Source organism: Leopardus geoffroyi, chromosome D2 (genome assembly GCF_018350155.1).
Source record: "Leopardus geoffroyi isolate Oge1 chromosome D2, O.geoffroyi_Oge1_pat1.0, whole genome shotgun sequence".
Lineage (NCBI taxonomy): Eukaryota > Metazoa > Chordata > Mammalia > Carnivora > Felidae > Leopardus > Leopardus geoffroyi.
Window position 1 is genome coordinate 76,581,933 of NC_059334.1, and position 17,832 is coordinate 76,599,764.

At 40.7% G+C, this 17,832-nt stretch overlaps 1 protein-coding gene across 2 annotated transcripts in view; it reads left to right on the forward strand.

Annotated features, from left to right (window-relative positions):
* Positions 1-17,832, forward strand: part of INPP5F (inositol polyphosphate-5-phosphatase F) — a 90,160-nt gene that overhangs the window by 38,731 nt on the left and 33,597 nt on the right. Inside the window, exons 3-9 of one of the 2 annotated variants that reach the window (XM_045439132.1) lie at positions 1,415-1,551; positions 11,196-11,324; positions 11,534-11,701; positions 11,818-11,874; positions 14,194-14,392; positions 15,161-15,340; positions 16,221-16,288. In XM_045439132.1, the coding sequence (XP_045295088.1) occupies positions 1,415-1,551; positions 11,196-11,324; positions 11,534-11,701; positions 11,818-11,874; positions 14,194-14,392; positions 15,161-15,340; positions 16,221-16,288 (938 nt within the window). Of the gene's footprint in view, positions 1-1,414; positions 1,552-11,195; positions 11,325-11,533; positions 11,702-11,817; positions 11,875-14,193; positions 14,393-15,160; positions 15,341-16,220; positions 16,289-17,832 lie in introns of those variants that run through there. The other variant, XM_045439133.1, reaches the window with a different exon arrangement.

Consider the following 17,832-nt stretch of genomic DNA (forward strand, 5'->3'; position numbering starts at 1 on the left):
ATTTAATTAAAAATCTTTAAAAAAAATAAATAAAAATCTTGTGAGAAATAAAAAATTTGGATTGGAAAGATCATTGTTAGGCCCTTGGGTGTTTTCTTTCCTTCTTTCTTGTACTTAAAGATTTCTTTAGTTTGTTTTACCATCTCCCTCCCCTCTCACCCCACCCGTTTGTCTCAGTATATTATTTGCTTGGTCCTAGTGTGCGCATAAAGTGGTTTTGGAATCGCTAACTCACGCCCTTCCAACAAATTCACTAACCAGAGTACAGTATTATATATAGTTCTTTTTGTCTTTATCCTTAAAAAATAATGTTTTCCAGAGTTATTTAGGTGAGTTTTTTCTAACCATGTGGTTACATTTTCCATTTGTATTAGAGTTAAGTTGCTGTTTGCATTTAGTTTTTAGTCTTGCCCCCACTCCCCATTCTGGTTGAAAGCAACTATTTCCTTATTTTTGAGGAGGTGTGAAATATCACCGTAGTCCTAAGAGTCAGAACTATACAAAAGGGTATACTCAGAGAACTGTCATTTCCCCTGATCCCTTTTATCTCCCCCATTTCCCCCCTTTTGCATCATATTTCTGCCTACTACTCTCTGTAGGTAACCAGTCTCATTAATTTCTAATTTCTCTTTTATTTTTGTGTGTAACTCAGCAGTGTGTGTGTTTTTTCTCCTATCTTCCATAAAAGGTGGCACACTCTAGATACTCTTTTGTACTTTGATTTGATAATAAATCATCTATGACTTCATTATATCCTTGTTCTATAAGTATCTCCAGTTTATCCATGTAATATATCCAGGAATCGTTTCTTGTCAGTTCCTAGAACATGCCTAATGTCTTTTCTACAGCTTCATAGTATTCCACTGAGAGGATGTGTCCCAGTTTATTCAATCACTGTCCTATGTCTGGACAGCTAAATTGTTTCTAGTATTTTGCAATTACAAACCGCTGCAATGAATAGATTTGAGTTTACCTACTTTTGGGCTGGCTGCATATCTTTGGGTGAACTCACAAGAGTGGGATTGCTAGGTTTAAGGTAAGTGCATATGTTTTATTGTTAGGTATCACTAAATTTCCCTCCAGAAAAGTTTTGCCTGTTTGTATTCCCACCAGCACTGTATGATGGTGCCTGTGTCCCCACAGCCTTGCCAGTGAATGTGCTGTCATACCTTTTATTTTCCCCAATCCGATAGGTAAACGTGGCATCACTACATTTTAATTTACATCTCTCTAATTATGAGTGAGACGGAACATCTTTTTCCATATTCAGGGCCATTTTTATATCTTTGTCGTGTGCTTTACTTTGAAGGGTTATATTTAATGTATATTGTGTTGTTAGATTATTCGTCTTCAGCTTGCTAGGATAGTAGCATTTTACAGATACCAGACGTTAGTGTGACTTTTTCTCTTTCAGATCTTCCATGGTGGCTTATTTTAATTCGGCAGAAAGCGTTGGTGGGCAAACTTCCAGGAGACCATGAGGTCTGTAAAGTTACCAAAATTGCTGTGCTGTCGCTTTCTGAAATGGAGCCTCAGGATCTTGAGTTAGAGGTAAGGTGGAAGTCTCAGGAAATTTTATGGAAGCTTGATGTAAATATAACAACAAATAGGATTTGGTTTAATAGTCCAAAATCGTAATTTTAGAACTGGATAATATTTTTAAAAGTAACTTAATCCTGTGGTTTTCAAACTTCACTTCAGTAGTGGAAACTTTCAAAATCTGTGAAATCCAGTGTATAAAATGCATAAAGGCAGAGGTGGTGATAGAGGGGAGGGGATCCTTGGGACCCTGCCCACCTGGCCTCTACTGGAAAGCCATTTTCTGCTTCCAGAAACTCTGCACAGTACAGTTTAAAAACTCCTGATTTGGGAGAGAGTGGAGTTAGTCAAGAAGGTGATGAGATTTAACTTATTCTACATCCTTTTTTATCTGTATTTCTTGAAATTTTTTTAAACATATATTTGTTTTTGTAATTAAAAAAAAATTTTTTTTCTTTTTTTTTTTTTTTTTAATTTTTTTTTTTTCAACGTTTATTTATTTTTTTGGGACAGAGAGAGACAGAGCATGAACGGGGGAGGGGCAGAGAGAGAGGGAGACACAGAATCGGAAACAGGCTCCAGGCTCTGAGCCATCAGCCCAGAGCCTGACGCGGGGCTCGAACTCACGGACCACGAGATCATGACCTGGCTGAAGTCGGACGCTTAACCGACTGCGCCACCCAGGCGCCCCCAAAATTTTTTTTTTTCTTAAAGAAACCACTGATCTAGTGCAATCTTTTAATTTTTCAAAAGGAAACCAAGCCTACAATAGAGGGACTTAAGGCCAAAATAATGAGATTTCCCAGGGCCAGTATTTTTTTTTTTCACCAACTGTACCACCAGTAGGTAGAAGTAGCCCACGAAAGCGTTTGTATCATGTTTGCAGTTGGTGCAGGGATGTGGCCTCTAGGGATGTCCTCATTCTGCCCTGGTCCTGGGGTGTCCTCATCACTATGTGATATGTAAGGCCCTGAAGGTTGAGTGGCTTATCCTATCTGATGCCTCAGAGCACCCTATAAGGTGAGCACTGTTGGATCCACGCTATACAGATGAAGGAAGGAGACTTGGCAAGAGTTAAGTCACAGCTGGCACATCATGGGGACTGGGCCTGGACTCAGGCCATCTGGTCCTGTATCACTCTGCTGAGCTGCCTCCCTAGTACCTAAATAGCAGGTAACAGGTACCAGAGCACCCACTATCCCACAGTTCAGTACATGTTTTTCTGGGCTGGTCTCCTGGGGAGGAAATTTGGGGACAGGATTAAATTGTTTAGAAAAATAAGTAAAAATACGGTTATTTTTATGTTTCAGATTGTACTGGAAGTTTGACAACCTAATTTTTAGAAACCAGCATTAAATTGAATTTAAGAGGACCCTGATATTTTATTTATTATGGGAATCAAAAAAGATTAGAGTATTTCTTACTCCCCTTTATTGGTTCCAGTGCTAGAACATTAATCATTATTGCTGATCTAGAGACAAATAACTTAGGTAGCAGTTAAGCCTATTAAAAGCAGGTCTTGGCAGTTTTTGTTTGCATTTTATCGTAGGGAAGGGCAGCCAGACTAGCAAAAACTCAGTTAGTTTACTAAACCAATAAATGTGTCATCAGTGTCTTTGGATGGCTTTGCTGACAAATTGGAAGATCAGCATGACTTTTCTGTCACCAACCTTTGCCTTGAGGGGGAGCACTGGTGTTCTGGTTTAAGCACTAAGCTAGGGACCCTGGTAGTTAGATTTAGAGTAGGGGACCAGCTTGTCTGGCACTTTATCCACCTGTCAGTCATTGGTCTGCACATTTGCACTCCCCACTCTGGGAAATGTACGGTCACTCCTCATCCAGAGAAGCCTGGGACCCTTGTTGGATTTTTCAGGGAAGTTTTCTGACACCCTTTTGCTCCCTAATCTGTAATATTCTTGAGATTCGTAGCTGGCTATTGTAAAAATGGTGGGGGGGGGGGCAAGCAAATGACATTTATGTGGAATTTTTAAACACAGAAATGTGAATATTATGAAAACTTTGAGATTTTCATTCTTCACATTTTTCCTTTTTTCTCTCTTGATATTCTCAAGTAAAACAGATTATCTTTAAATAAAATGAAAATGAGATTTACCCCCAACTAAAAGAGTTGAATGTTTTTACAGCACTATTGGACCATATTAACTATAGCACTTATGGGCATTAAGGGTGTGGTCCATGTTAAGAGCTGAAAATATGTAATGATCCCTGTTAATTGGGGGTAAACATGACATAGGGAAAATATTTCCAGATCTTATTTTCATGAGTAGTTTGGCACACCTTTCTCTGAGGAGATTATCATTTTAGAAATTTGCACTTAAGCCTTTCCCCCTTTTTTAGGAGAGCTTTTCAACAGTGAAAAACAGGAGGAAAGGGCAAAGAACAGCTATTTTGGAAATCATGAATTGCTTGCTTATTTTCCAACACGTTAATTTAAATCTTTGGGATCTTTATTCCAATTGCCATATAAATCCATTTAAAGGGAGCTTTTAGAAGCTTAGCAATCATTGTTATTTGTCTTGATTTCATAGTAAATTGTAAATGAGGAGAAGGGAAAAAAGCCCACTACTTAGAAATAATCATTGTCCATATTTTAGTGAGTCTTAATGGTTATTTCCATTGCCCCAAGCTTTTGAAGGAACAACATTACTTTGAAATTTTTAGACTAGTTTTCGGTTTTTTGCATTTTTACATATTTTTTTCCTAGTTAACTCCTGTTATTTTTCATAAACATACATATTTTTAAAACCAATTCTTATGTTTCTTTCTACCTCTTTCTAATTTGGATGTCTGTGTATTGCTTTCAGTGCCCTCGTCCTTCCCAGCAGGGCCCTCGGACTCTTTCGTGCGGTCACTTCTCAGACTTGCTGGGGCCTCGTCTGTGTTCTGTAATTAGAGCAGAAGCAGTCTTATTCCAGACTCTGGAATTTAATAGATTTTCTAGTTTTCTGCCTTGGTTGCCTTTTCACCTCAAGTATTAGGCTTGTTTGCCAATTAAAAAAAAAAAATTCACGTACTATACAGTTCACCCATTTACAGCATATAATTCAGTGACTTTCAATATATTCAGAATTTTGTGACCGTTACCACAATCGACGTTAGAACATATTCATTATGTATGTTCTCCATGAAGAAACCCTGTGCTCATTAGCAGTCACTCCTCATTTTTCTCCAAACCCCAGCTCCCTCAGTCCTAGGCAACCACTGATCTACTGTCTAAATTTGCCTATTCTGAACATTTCTTTTAAATAGAATCATATGATATTTGGCCTTTTGTTTTTGTTTTTTAATATTATTTTTAAAATTCTTTTTAATGTTTATTTATTTATTTTGAGGGAGTGGGGAGGGACATAGAGAGCGAGAGAGAGAATTCCAGGCAGGCTCTTTGCTGTCAGTGCAGAGCCTGATGTAGGGCTCGATCTCACGAACTGTGAGATCATGACCTGAGCTGAAATCAAGAGTCCGACGCTTAACCAACTGAGCCACCCAGGAGCCCCTATATGTGGCCTTTTGTCACTGGCTTCTTTTTACTTAGTGCAGTGTTTTCAAGGTGCATAACCATTGTTCGTATATCTCAGTACTTAATTCCTTTTCATTCCACTGTGTGGATATATCACATTTATCCATTCACCAGTTGATGGATATTTGGGTTGCTTTCACTGTTTGGCTGTTAGGAATAGTTCTGTGAACATTTGTGCACAAGTTTTTGGTGGACACTTGTTTTCGTTTCTCTCGGGCATGGCCTAGGACTGGAATTGCCGGGTCATACGGTAACTCTGTGTTCAACCTTTTGAGGAAGCACCAGACTGTTGTACAGAGCAGTATGCCATTTTAAAACATCTATCCAAGAGCGTGAAGAATCTGTGGGGTTCAGTAGATAACATCGATGTTCTTGCTTTTGAAAAAACATCCTTTAAAGTTTTATAGCCTTCTGTCCCATGTCTGCATATCTTATTTGCTGTATCTCATTGCCTTAATAGATAACTGCAACATTTTCCATATTTGGTTTCCCATTAGACATCTTTAAAATTTTAGCTCCAGATGGACACAGATACCAACTTTGAAAGTAAAATCATTCATTTTCCTTTTCTTAAATAGCAGCATCAACATCAGCCCTTAATCTTGGTTGTGAGACGTAAGTTGCTAGAGTAATACAAGAAGTGGTGGAGCACCCTGGGGCCTCTGGTGGTGGTTTTCTTTTTGAGATCGTATGGATCAAAGCTGTGATAAGGGCCTAAGCACATACTGCGCACAACTGGCTGGGCCTCTGGAAAAGGGAAGGTGATCCCACTGTCAATGCTGAATGTTGTAATCCCAAGAGCTCTGTCTAAACAAAGCATCTTAGGACTGGACGGGATCCCAAGAGGTTATTTTCTCTATCCTTGTTTTTCAGAAGGACTAAATTTAACCCTTTTAGGATCAAGGAATGCACAGTTGTGATGAGCACCAGGTGGTGATAATAAAAACTTAAAAATAAATGGTAGCCTGCATTAAAAAAAAATAAATGTAACCCTTTAAAAAAAAATTTAGCCCTTTTAAAAACAATAGTGGTCTATACTTTTCTAACGGTAACTATGTGGAAGATTCTAAAATATTTATGGAATTGTTAAAGTAAATTTAAATCTCTATTTTTATTTTTTTAAGTTTATTTTGAGAGAGCGAGCGAGCACGAGCCAGGGAGGGGCAGAGAGAGAGAGAGAGGGAGAGAATCCCAAGCAGGCTCCGTGCTGTCAGTGTGGAGCCTGACGCAGGGCTCCATCCCACAAACCGTGAGACCATGATCTGAGCTGAAATCTGGAGTTGGGTGCCTAACTGACTAAGACACCCAGGTGCCCCTAAATCTCTATTTAGAAAAATTGGTTTTAAGAGACAGAAATCGACTTCCAGGTAAGATGATATCCTGCGTTTGTGCTTTGCTATACAGATCACAATCCTTATCTGAAAACTTTGGGGCCATATTTGTGTTAGAATTCAAGATTTTGAGAGTTTTCAAAAGGCTATTCCATGCATTCCATACATATCCAGTGAGTCTGGGACATTACCCCATAATATAATACATTAATATTTCCTAAAGAATCATACGAATATTCATACTAGGATGACTTTCAATAGCCTTCTATCAGTTCAGGGCATATTTGGCAATTAAATGAGTTTGTAACAAACTTAAAAACATTAACTTGCAGGTTTCATTGATTTTTTATTTTACTTTATTTTATTTTTTTTATTTTGGTGTTGTGGATAATGAAGTTAAGGGATATTGGGATTAGGCTCTATTCCAAGCCCAGGAAGGGGATAGGTTTTTTTTTTTTATTATTAAAAAAAAAAAGAAAGAAAAAGGAAAACAAAGACATGGCCAGGCCTAGAGAGGAGAAGCATCATCATGGACCATAAATGGACATTAGGTCGAACTGAGGCTATAGGCCTCCTTGGTTCTGGGTCCAGAATCAGGCAGTGGGAGGTGGAGATTTGGCATCTGCACAGTAAAGGGAACTAAAAGGACTACAGGAGAGATGGGGGCCTGGAACCATGCTCAGTGCTGGAGCCCAACTTGCTCCTTGTGAGAGGAGGCTTGTTAGGTTGTCTGCTCTATGTGGGATAATTATGTATAAAGAATTCTCCTGTTTAGCCAGTAGCCCCTGCCTTGAGAAATACTGATCTGGGCAAAAGGTAAGGATCTGAATTAACATAATGGCAATCAGCATGAAGTAGCTGGGATCGATAGGAGAGACGCTAGGGAAGAATAATGGAAGATGGCCACCCAGGGGTCCATCTCTTGTGTAAGGGATCCAGTAGATAGTGTAGTCAATGACCTACGGCAACCAGAGGAAGAACAAGATTTGGGAAACAAACTTTGATCAGTTTTGGAAATGCTGAATTTGAGGGACTAGGGTGTCAGTAGCTGGGAGATGTTATATTTTTGGGTCATGAACTCAGCACAAGAGTGGCATTAGAAATGTGTAGTTAAACATAGCAGTAGTTCAAATGAGGAGAGAGGATGACATTTTCTAGAATTTATGAAGAAGAGGAAGAGAGCTAAGGGCAGAATGTTGGGACATACCACCGTCTTTAGGGACAGAAAGAGATGCCAACAAAGAAGACTAAGCAGGAGAAGTTAGAGGTGGGGGAAGAGCCCAGAGTCGTGGGAACCAGAGGAAGAGATCACAGGGGTGAGTGTTAGCGTCATGTTCTTAGAGATAAAGTTTGTCCTCTCCATACTTGAGGAGGCCCTTATTTTACTCTGCCTGAGCAGTCCCATTGGGCTTTTACTCTCTGACCCATGCCTACCAGACCACAGTCCTCACAATTCAAGTGACCATGACACCATTTTTACCCTGCTACCTCAGAGGAGATTCTAGGGTTAAGGAATGGATTAAAAGATACATGTTCTGGTAAATTCTAACAGTGTTAAAGATGGTAGCAAAGGGGCTCTTAGAGGCTGGAACAGATAAGAGAGGAGGAAATGAAGGAAAGGTCCTGGTCCTAGAAGGGACACAGCAGGAAACTAGCCTTGCTCCTTCTGAGAGTGAGGAATGTGTGGGTGCAGACACGGTCTGACTTTAGAGTAGTTGGGTCTTACGCATCTGCTTTCTACTTTCCTGGGAGAAATTTTGCTGGCTTGAGTACTGTTAAGGAATAACTATGTCTGACAAATGCCTAATACCCTGTTTTGGAAATAAAAATTGTGATAGTCCCTAACTAGGTTTGGGCATGTTTTCAATTTTTTTGAGAGTGTTATTAATATGACTAGATAATTACTAACATTCTGTATAAAAATTGTTAACCAACAGTTGCTCAGTGTTGCAAGCGGAGGAGGCAGCAGGGGTCTAACGGGAGAGCCTCTTTTTAAAACCAGTTCTCTGGTACCCCAGTGATTCTGCACCAATGCAGGTGGGGGCGTGGGGGGTGAGGTATATTCTTGGAATAAAGGCAGTGACAGTTTTCCTGGGACTACTTCAATGCCTGCCCCGTGTATGAACCTGGAGTTTACCATTTATATTTTAGCATCAGTGCTCATTCAGTCACGTAACAAATACTGTGACCTCCTGTGCCGGGGACTATGCGGCACTAGAGATACAGGAGGCAAAAAACCAAACACTTCTGCCATTATGAGCTTCCGTTACAGATAGTAAACGTCAGCATAATGATTATTATGCAGTATGTTGAGAAGTAATAAATGCTATGGGAAATAAAAGTCAGGCACAGGAAGGGCGGTGGGTGGAGTGCTCAGGAGTGGAGATTGTGGTGAGAGGTCTGGGGAGGAGGGTGTTGGGCAGAGAGGACAGCTAGAATGGAATCCGGAGGCGGAAGCATTCCTGACGTGTTGAGGAGCAAGAAGGCCAGTGTGGATGGAGTGGAGTAAACAAGGGGAGGAAAGTGGGAGGTGAAGGCAGTGGAGGGAAGGTAAGAGTCTAGTTTTGGACATGTTGAATTTCAGATGCCCGGTGGCAATTCAGAAGGGAATGTTGGGATTTGAGAGTCTAGAATCTGGGGAGAGAACTGGACTGGAAATACCCATTTGGGAAGGAGGAGTTGGCATATGGGTGGTATTTGAAGCCACGACGCTGGATGAAATCACGAAGGGACTGAATTTAGATAAAGAAGGGGGTCAAGAGCTGAGCCTTGTGGTGCCCAAGACATTGAGTCAAAAGGTCAGAAAGGAACCAGCAGAAGAAATAAAGAAGGAACAACCGGTGAAAGCCAAGTGCAGACAGTGCATGACAGATGGCATGATGTGATGACAGAGCGTGACCAACTGTGTCAGATGCCACCGAGAGGTTAAGATGAGTCCGCCTCTGGGCTTATTAGCAAAGTGGAGGTCATTGGTCGCCCTGAAGATAGCAGTTTACGTAGAGTAGTGGGGGGCTGAAGCCTGACTGGAGTGGGCCCGGGAGAGGAGGGGATGCCATGGGCTGGAGGCAGTGAGGAGTACAAGAACAGGGCACTGGCTAGCAGAAGAAGAGGCGTCAAGTGAAGGTGTTCGAGGAAAGATCTATCGGTATGTTTCTATGCTGATGGGAGTGCCGCACGCAAGGAGGGGAGGAGGAGAGAGCCCCCGGAGCGGTGTGTACTTGCTTAGCTCTCCTCTCCTTCCCTGTCAGCTTCAGAGCCTGGTAGTTTTGCTTACTCTCTGGGAAATCGTCAGCTCAGTTTCGGCAGGACAGCCGTGAGCGACTCCATCTTCGGGTCCCCTGTGTTCATAAGCGGAGCAGGAGCAGCATAAAGTTGCAGTCAGGTTGTGAGACCCCGGTGAACAGAGGTTTTGATAGCCGTAATTTTGAAAAGGCCTGAAGTCTGTAAGATCCTGTTCTGTCTGAATACAGTCCCATTCTCAGTCTGCACTTCTGGTTTTTCTCCAGCTTTATTGAGGCATATAGAATTGACAAAATTGGCCACTTCCAGGGGTGATCGATCAGGAATACCTCTCCCCTTTTTATTAAATTTAAAATCACAGTTTGAGCTAGATTCTGTTCTCATTTTTTTATCCTGCTTATCATCTAGTAATAGTTATTTTGCAAGTAAGACACTAATTATAATAGGCACGTAGTAGTTGTTTGCTCTTTGTGAGTGTCTACCACTTAGTGTAGTGATACACCCATTGCGTTGAAAACATGGAATTCGTCTGCAGACAGTTGAAAGAATCTCTGTGTACCTCTCAGAGTATTTGCCTTGTGTGTTGAGCCACGTGAAAATTATATGTAAAACCCTTGGCTTTAAGCAGGTAGCCTTCTTTGGAACCTCTGTGCCCTTCTCTTAACAGGTTCCCATCCTCTTCCTCATACTTGTCAGTTAGACTGCACATTTCCTGCAGCCTCTGCTTACGGCTTCTTCAAATTTAATCTCTGGTCCCAAAGAGTATGTTTTTATGCTGATTCCGTTAGTAGGTATGAGGATAGGAGGAGAGTGATTGAAATGTCCAGCTTTTAAGATTCCCTACAGAGCAGACACTTGACATCTTCTCAACCCAAATGCTCCATTAACTAGCACGAATGAATCTTTAGCAGACAGCTGTAAAGTAATGCCCCTAGAGCATAGCAGATGTGTATTTTGCGATATTTTAAATCTCAGATGCCGATTTTCAAAGCATGGATAAACCTCAACCAGAGTATTTTATTCTTCAGTTATACTGGGTAAGGACTTACTGTCATTGTGATCCGAACCTGAATTTCCCACCCCTAAATCCTAAGGATGTCTTGTCCTGTATTACTTTCTTATCCTCTATGATCGCTTTTTTTTTTTAAACGTTTATTTTTATTTATTTTGAGAAGGGGTGGGGGCAGAGAAGGGTAGACAGAGAGGGACAGAGAGAATCCCAAGCAGGCTGCATGCCATCAGCTCAGAGCCCTACACGGGGCTCGATCTCACAAACCATTGAGATCATGACCTAAGCCAAAATCAGGAGTCAGATGTTTGACCGACTGAGCCACCCAGGAGCCCCTCTATGGTAACTTTCTAATCCTTGAAAGCATAGCTGTGCTCTCTAATATCAGTTGTCTACTTGGTCATTTTACTAATAAATCTTGAGGTTTTCTTTTAACTACCATGCATGAGCAGTAGCAGTCACTTGTGCACTTGTACCCGGACATTTAACAAGCAGACGGTAATAATAATGAATTTTCTTTCTCTTCCTAATTATTTAGCTCTGTAAGAAGCATCATTTTGGAATTAACAAACCAGAGAAGATTGTACCATCTCCTGATGACTCAAAGTTTCTACTGAAGACCTTTACACACATTAAATCCAATGTGTCTGCTCCTAATAAAAAGAAAGTAAGAGTTTCATTGATACGGGCTTGGAATCCATCTTTGATTACTTTTAAATTGAAGGGTAGTTTCCTTCCCAGGAAACTTGTTTTCAAACTGCTTGTCCCATGTATGGTTCTTGGGATTATTTTCACTTCCCTCCTAGGAAGTTGGGTATTATCCACACAATGCTGTACATTGAATTCCTGTAGTAATAGTAGATTAACTTCTTACAGGTTAAGGAAAGTAAAGAAAAGGAGAAGTTGGAGAGGAGATTACTCGAGGAGTTGCTGAAGATGTTCATGGACTCAGAATCCTTTTACTATAGCTTGACTTATGACCTAACCAATTCGGTGCAGAGGCAAAGCACTGGGGAGAGGGACCCCCGTCCCCTCTGGCAGAAGGTACTTCTCTCATGGCTCAGGGCAGGCTTTGCCCTCCAGAATGATTTATGGACCCATTTGACTTCTATAAGAAAGCTCAACATGTTTCTGAACTGTTCATTCTCTACCTTTTCCAGGTTGATGACCGATTTTTTTGGAATAAATATATGATACAAGATCTTACTGAGATTGGTGTGAGTAGTTGTTTCTAAAATATCCTAAAGGTAGTTATGGTTGTTAAGCAAAGTTTTAAACACTGTATTAAAACGAATTCAAAATCTCACTAAAATGGGAGCACCTGGCTGGCTGAGTCGGTAGACCATGTGACTCTGGATCTCAGGGTTGTGAGTTTGATCCCCACGTTGGGCATGGAGTCTACTTAAAAAAAAATCTCACTATAATGTTTTCCTCTCTAGAATGGGAATCATTTAGCTATGAACACCAAGACCTTGTTTTAAGACAGTTCCCAACTCTACAGCCTAGCCACAGGCCTGCCTTTTTAGCAGGTTCCCATGGGATAGAAGTAATTTAAAGCTGAGGAACTAATGTCCACAGAGTTCCTAGGAGACAGATTTTGTTTGCACCCATTGGAAATGGTGAAGTGTGCTTTTTCTTTAATGATGCCAGTCACTTCCCTTTCCTGTTTCCTCATCTGGGGATTGGAGTAGAAAGATCTTTGAGGACATTCCAGTACTGCCAGTATTTGAATCAAGGACGAGAGGGAATATGTTGAGATTATTGTATGAGGATCCTTCCAGTTTAATGGTTACTCTGTTCCTTCACTCTGTCTCCTGTGTGGAAGAAATATACCCATCCAAGGACAGTTCACTCAGTCAACAAATATGTATGGAAGGCCTCCTGTGTGCCAGTTGCTGTTTTGGACACAAAGTGGGCAAATAGCTGAATGGGTGACATACTATCTTTTCATTAACTTTTCAAAAATTTCAAACCTTTTTTCTCCTATCTCTCCCCCTTGGCAGTGGTTAGTATAAATGATTTTGACTTTAGCAGTGTCTCCCACGAGATATCTGTCATGCCTCTATTGAGAATGAGGCTTGAAAATGTTCTCACCTCTTTTTAGGAGGCTGATCAAACTGTGACCACTGAGACTCAGTGACAGGGGAGAAAAATAAGGATGACGATAATGCATATTTTTCCTGCTTGCTGACACATGGGGCTCTAATACGTTTTGCAGGGTTTCTGTCAGGTACTTCGAATTACCATTTAAAATTGATGGCTTGCAGTAGAGGTGGCGTTTGGCCACGTATGTTTCTCTGTTCCCGTCAAGAGTTCTGCATTGTTGCTAGAACAAAAATACAAATAATGAGGATGGTGGTAAGGATAATGAATGCATATAGACCCTTCATAATTTTCAATTCTAACCACCTTCCTAGGATCCTGTCTGCTGCTCCATAAAACAAAACTGTGAGACAGGTCCTGCCCGGCTTATGTGGTTATGGATGATGAGGTGGGTTTGAAGGTCATGCTGAGGTTAAGGCTGGATACAGTTGTGGAGACGGGAGAGAAAGAGAACAACACCCTAGAGTACTTCTTACCCTTCACTCTCCCTGCAGACAGTCAGCCGGGAAATTGGAGTATTCTTAGCCTCAAAGGCACAGAAGGGGAAATGTCTAACTGTAATTAATACTCTCCTAATTATGTTGGGTGACATTGTAAAATAAGATATTTATGGAAAGCGTTTTTTTTTTCCTTTTCCTTTTTTTTTTTTTTTTTTTTTGGTTCATTTACTATGTGGATTTTAGCTTGGCAAGGCAAGTTTTTTCTAAACTAGAACACAGAGTTGGACCTCTGCGCTTTGTAGTAAGGGGATCAGAGTTGGTTGTATGTTGTTAAAGCCTTGATACAATGGTGAGTTAAAAATCAGCCTATAAGTGGTTTTTTTGTTTTTTGTTTTTTCTGTACCAATGGGAATAATCATAGTAGCTATGTCTGTTAAATCCTTACAATAAGGCAGGCACTATGCCAAACACTTTTTACATTTTACTCATTCACTCAACCAAATGAGGTAACAGTTTTTCCTATTTCTCAAAGCAGGACATTGGGGCACGGTGAGGTTAAGTGATTCATCAGAGTGAGTTCGTAAGTGGTGGAGGTTGAATTTGTTACCCAGGCAGTGTGGCTTCTATCCGGTGGGTCTTCTTAGGCAGCTCTTTTTATTTATTTATTTTTGTAAGTAATCTCTATACCCAATGTGGGGCTCAAACTTGTGACCCCGAGATTAAGAGTCTCACGCTATATCTGCTCTACCGACTGAGCCAGCCAGGGACCTCTCAGGCAGCTATTTTTGAATGCTCACCATAGAGAAAAAGGCTCTCCCCTTTGTCTTCCTTCCTCCCTCCCTTTTTTCTGCCATTCTCCAATAAGCAGAAAACATGGTTAAGAAACAGAAGGTTTCTGCCTCTAGGAAACCGACAAATATGTGCTAGCCTCTATTTAAGAAAGCAGCAGGACCATACAGAATAGAAACAACATGATATTCATATTGTTTTCAGACACCAGATGTGGACTTTTGGATTCTCCCCATTATCCAAGGTTTCGTGCAGATTGAAGAACTTGTGGTTAATTATAATGAATCATCTGACGATGAGAAAAGCAGCCCAGAGACCCCCCCTCAGGAGTCCACCTGTGTAGATGACATTCACCCACGATTTCTCGTGGCTCTCATTTCACGCCGAAGTAGGCACAGAGCAGGTGAGTAAAAGGGCTGAAATCATGTGCAAGTTAAATTCAGACGAGAATGGAAAAGCTGCAGATGGGTTGAAATGCTAATGACAATAATGGAGTTGGAAGCATAATTGGCTTCAAAGTGCTCAGTGACTCTAAATCGTGTGATGTAATTGGGGACCAATTTTTGGAGGGAGGTGAATGGGGGAGAGTTAACAAAAGCAGAAAGAAAAAGAGGTATATATATGGAGAAGAGAAGAAAGTCACTTGGGATATGTTTCTAAATACCATTGTTCCCACTGACAGCCTGTATCATGGTAATAAATCCTTCCTGAGCACCAGCGCCCTCGGGAAAACCTTTCCCTTTCAGTTCACAGAAAGTAGCTTCGCTTCAACTTGTACAAAACAATGATGCATGGAGTTATGAGTTTGGGGGAAGTTGATGCTGTTCTGCCTGGAAGTTGCACATTAAATCCTTAAAGCTATCCTGGAAGATGGATTTGGTTAAGAAGCATATCTACTCAGGGGCGCCTGGGTGTCTCAGTCGGTTAAGCATCCGACTTCGGCTCAGATCATGATCTCACAGTTCGTGGGTTTGAGCCCTGCATCGGGCTCTGTGCTGACAGCCTGGAGCCTGCTTTGGATTCTGTCTCTCTCTCTCTCTGCCCCTCCCCTGCTTGTGCTCTATGTCCCTCTCTCTCAAAATAAACATTAAAAAAAAAAAAAGGCAGTAGCATATCTAATCAGACTAAATAATGTTTTTTTATGTTGTTTTCTGTTTTAATTTTCTTTTAGGAATGCGTTATAAACGAAGAGGAGTGGATAAAAATGGAAATGTTGCCAATTATGTGGAAACTGAGCAGTTGATTCATGTTCATAATCATACTTTGTCATTTATTCAAACACGAGGCTCTGTGCCTGTCTTTTGGAGCCAGGTTGGGTATCGATATAATCCGCGACCACGACTGGACAAAAGTAAGCATGTTCATTACTTAGTTTGCAGTGATGATTTGAGAGAGTATTTTTTAAAATATTAGGTATTTTATAGGTTTGGATTTGCTTGGCCAGATACTTCATTTAAAACAATATTCCAGTTGGTGAGATTTAATAGAGATATCGTAATTGCAAGAGTTATAATGGTTGTTGACAGTTTAAGTAAGTTGTTTAACAATAAAAAATGCCCTAACAATAGAATAAAATAAAGCTTATTTCACAGATTTTAATTGTTGTTTCTTTGGGGAATACTTTATGAAATGTTTACTTTTGGAAAAGGGTAAATGTAGCCAATATTAATAGAAGCAGGAGATATGTTCAGATGGCATCTACAAAAAATAGATCAGATGCCTTTACTCCAGTGTCTCGCCGTGTAAGGTTTGTTGTTGTTTTATTTTAACTTTAGCGCTGGAATGGCTAAATCATATCAGTCTAACCAGGTAACTCAATGAGGTTGATTTTAAAAATTGTTTACAGAATATTTTTCTCTCAAAACTCAATTGATATTTGTAAGAATCCAGTAAACCTTCAGTTTGTAATATTCATATTTTTAGAGGAGTTTTATTCTCTTACTATAAACTACATGGAACCCTTTCTGACAACAGGCTGGACACATGAACAATAAAGGTCCTGATTACATAGTGTGCTTTTCCAGTGTGACCTGGTGCAGTCTAACTGAGGGGAAAAGGAATCTGAGGGCTTTGGCTTTGGCTCATTGTATTTTAAAATACTGGTTTTAGACCATCTTAGTTACATTTGGTGGCCAAGAAATTGTTGAAAAGTAAGAGTAAGGGTGGAATAGACACTAATTTCTGTCTCAAACATCGGAAGGAAAAATAGATTTTGTATCACTTCTTTGTAGGTGAAAAGGACACCATTGCCTATTTCCGTGCCCATTTCGAAGAACAACTGAAAATTTACAAAAAACAGGTGGGCTTTGATCTGTATTAATGTTCCTTCATTTTCAGCCATGGTTATGTATCTATTTCTTTAAATTTCATGAAAATAACAATATACTATTTGTAATTAAACAGAATGGCATCTTGCCATGAAGTTGAAGAATACATAAGCTAAGAGTATTTCTTTTTTTTTTTTTATTTTTTTATTTATTATTTTTTTTAATTTTTTTTTTTCAACGTTTATTTATTTTTGGGACAGAGAGAGACAGAGCATGAACGGGGGAGGGGCAGAGAGAGAGGGAGACACAGAATCGGAAACAGGCTCCAGGCTCTGAGCCATCAGCCCAGAGCCCGACGCGGGGCTCGAACCCACAGACTGCGAGATCGTGACCTGGCTGAAGTCGGACACTTAACCGACTGCGCCACCCAGGCGCCCCAAGCTAAGAGTATTTCTAATATTCTCTAGGAAGAATTGAATCAGCTACTTTAGACTGTTTTTAGATAAGAATTAGTCTACTGTCGTTAATTATTATAGTTGAAGAAGTATCCAGAGTAAGGAAAGAAAGGCATCTCTCAGTACCACCTGTAGTTCTGCCTCCTGAAGGTAACAATTTGATATGCATCTGTCTTCAAGATCTTTTCTCTCTGCCCACCTCTCTTATGTATTTATATGTAGGACTGTGATCATATAGACTAAAATCAAGTGAAAACTATTAAGTAAAATTACAAGTTCAATAAAATGACCAGATTTCAGATACAAGATTTGTATAGAATAACCTGTGGGGGATAAGCTTGGGGAATAAACACTGATGGGTTAACAAGGCATAAAGAATTATAAAGCCAGGGGCGCCTGGGTGGCTCAGTCTGTTGAGCGTCCGGCTTCGGCTCGGGTCATGATCTCGCAATTGTTGAGTTCGAGCCCCGCGTGAGGCTCTGTGCTGACAGCTCAGAGCCTGGAGCCTGCTTCTGATTCTGTATCTGCCTCTCCCCACACCCCCCCCCCCCCCCCATGCTCTGTCTCCGTCTCAAAAATAAACGTGTTTTTTTTTTTTTTTAATTAAAAAAAAAAAATTACAAAGCCATAGGATGCTCACACCCAAGTTTGGGTAAACAAGATTAGGTGTTATAAGGATAGAGAAGGGGGGGGGAGGGCTGAGGCCCCCAGAATAGAGTAGGTGGGGCAAAGGCCCCCAATACAAAGATAAGTAGGGTAAGCAAGATTACCCCCCAAACCCCCCAAATTAGTGCTATAGCAGAAAGCTTTCACAGGAAGGAAGGACCAAATTAGGTAAACAGGTAAATAGGGCTATAGACTGCTGCCCTGCAGCGATGCTGCCCAGAGCTGAGCTGATTAACAAGAGAAAGGTGCCTTGTTAACCCTGAGGTTATTTTCCCTGTCTTATCCCCTAGGCTAGCTAAGATAAACAGACGCAGTGCCTCCTGTCTGCCTTTAACAACCATCTGCCTGGTGCCAGGATTTTGTTTTATATTGACCCAAACCCCAAACACCGTATATCTTCAAAACCCCCTTTCCCTCATGCCCATGAATTAATGTTCACAGATTTATTGTCTCTT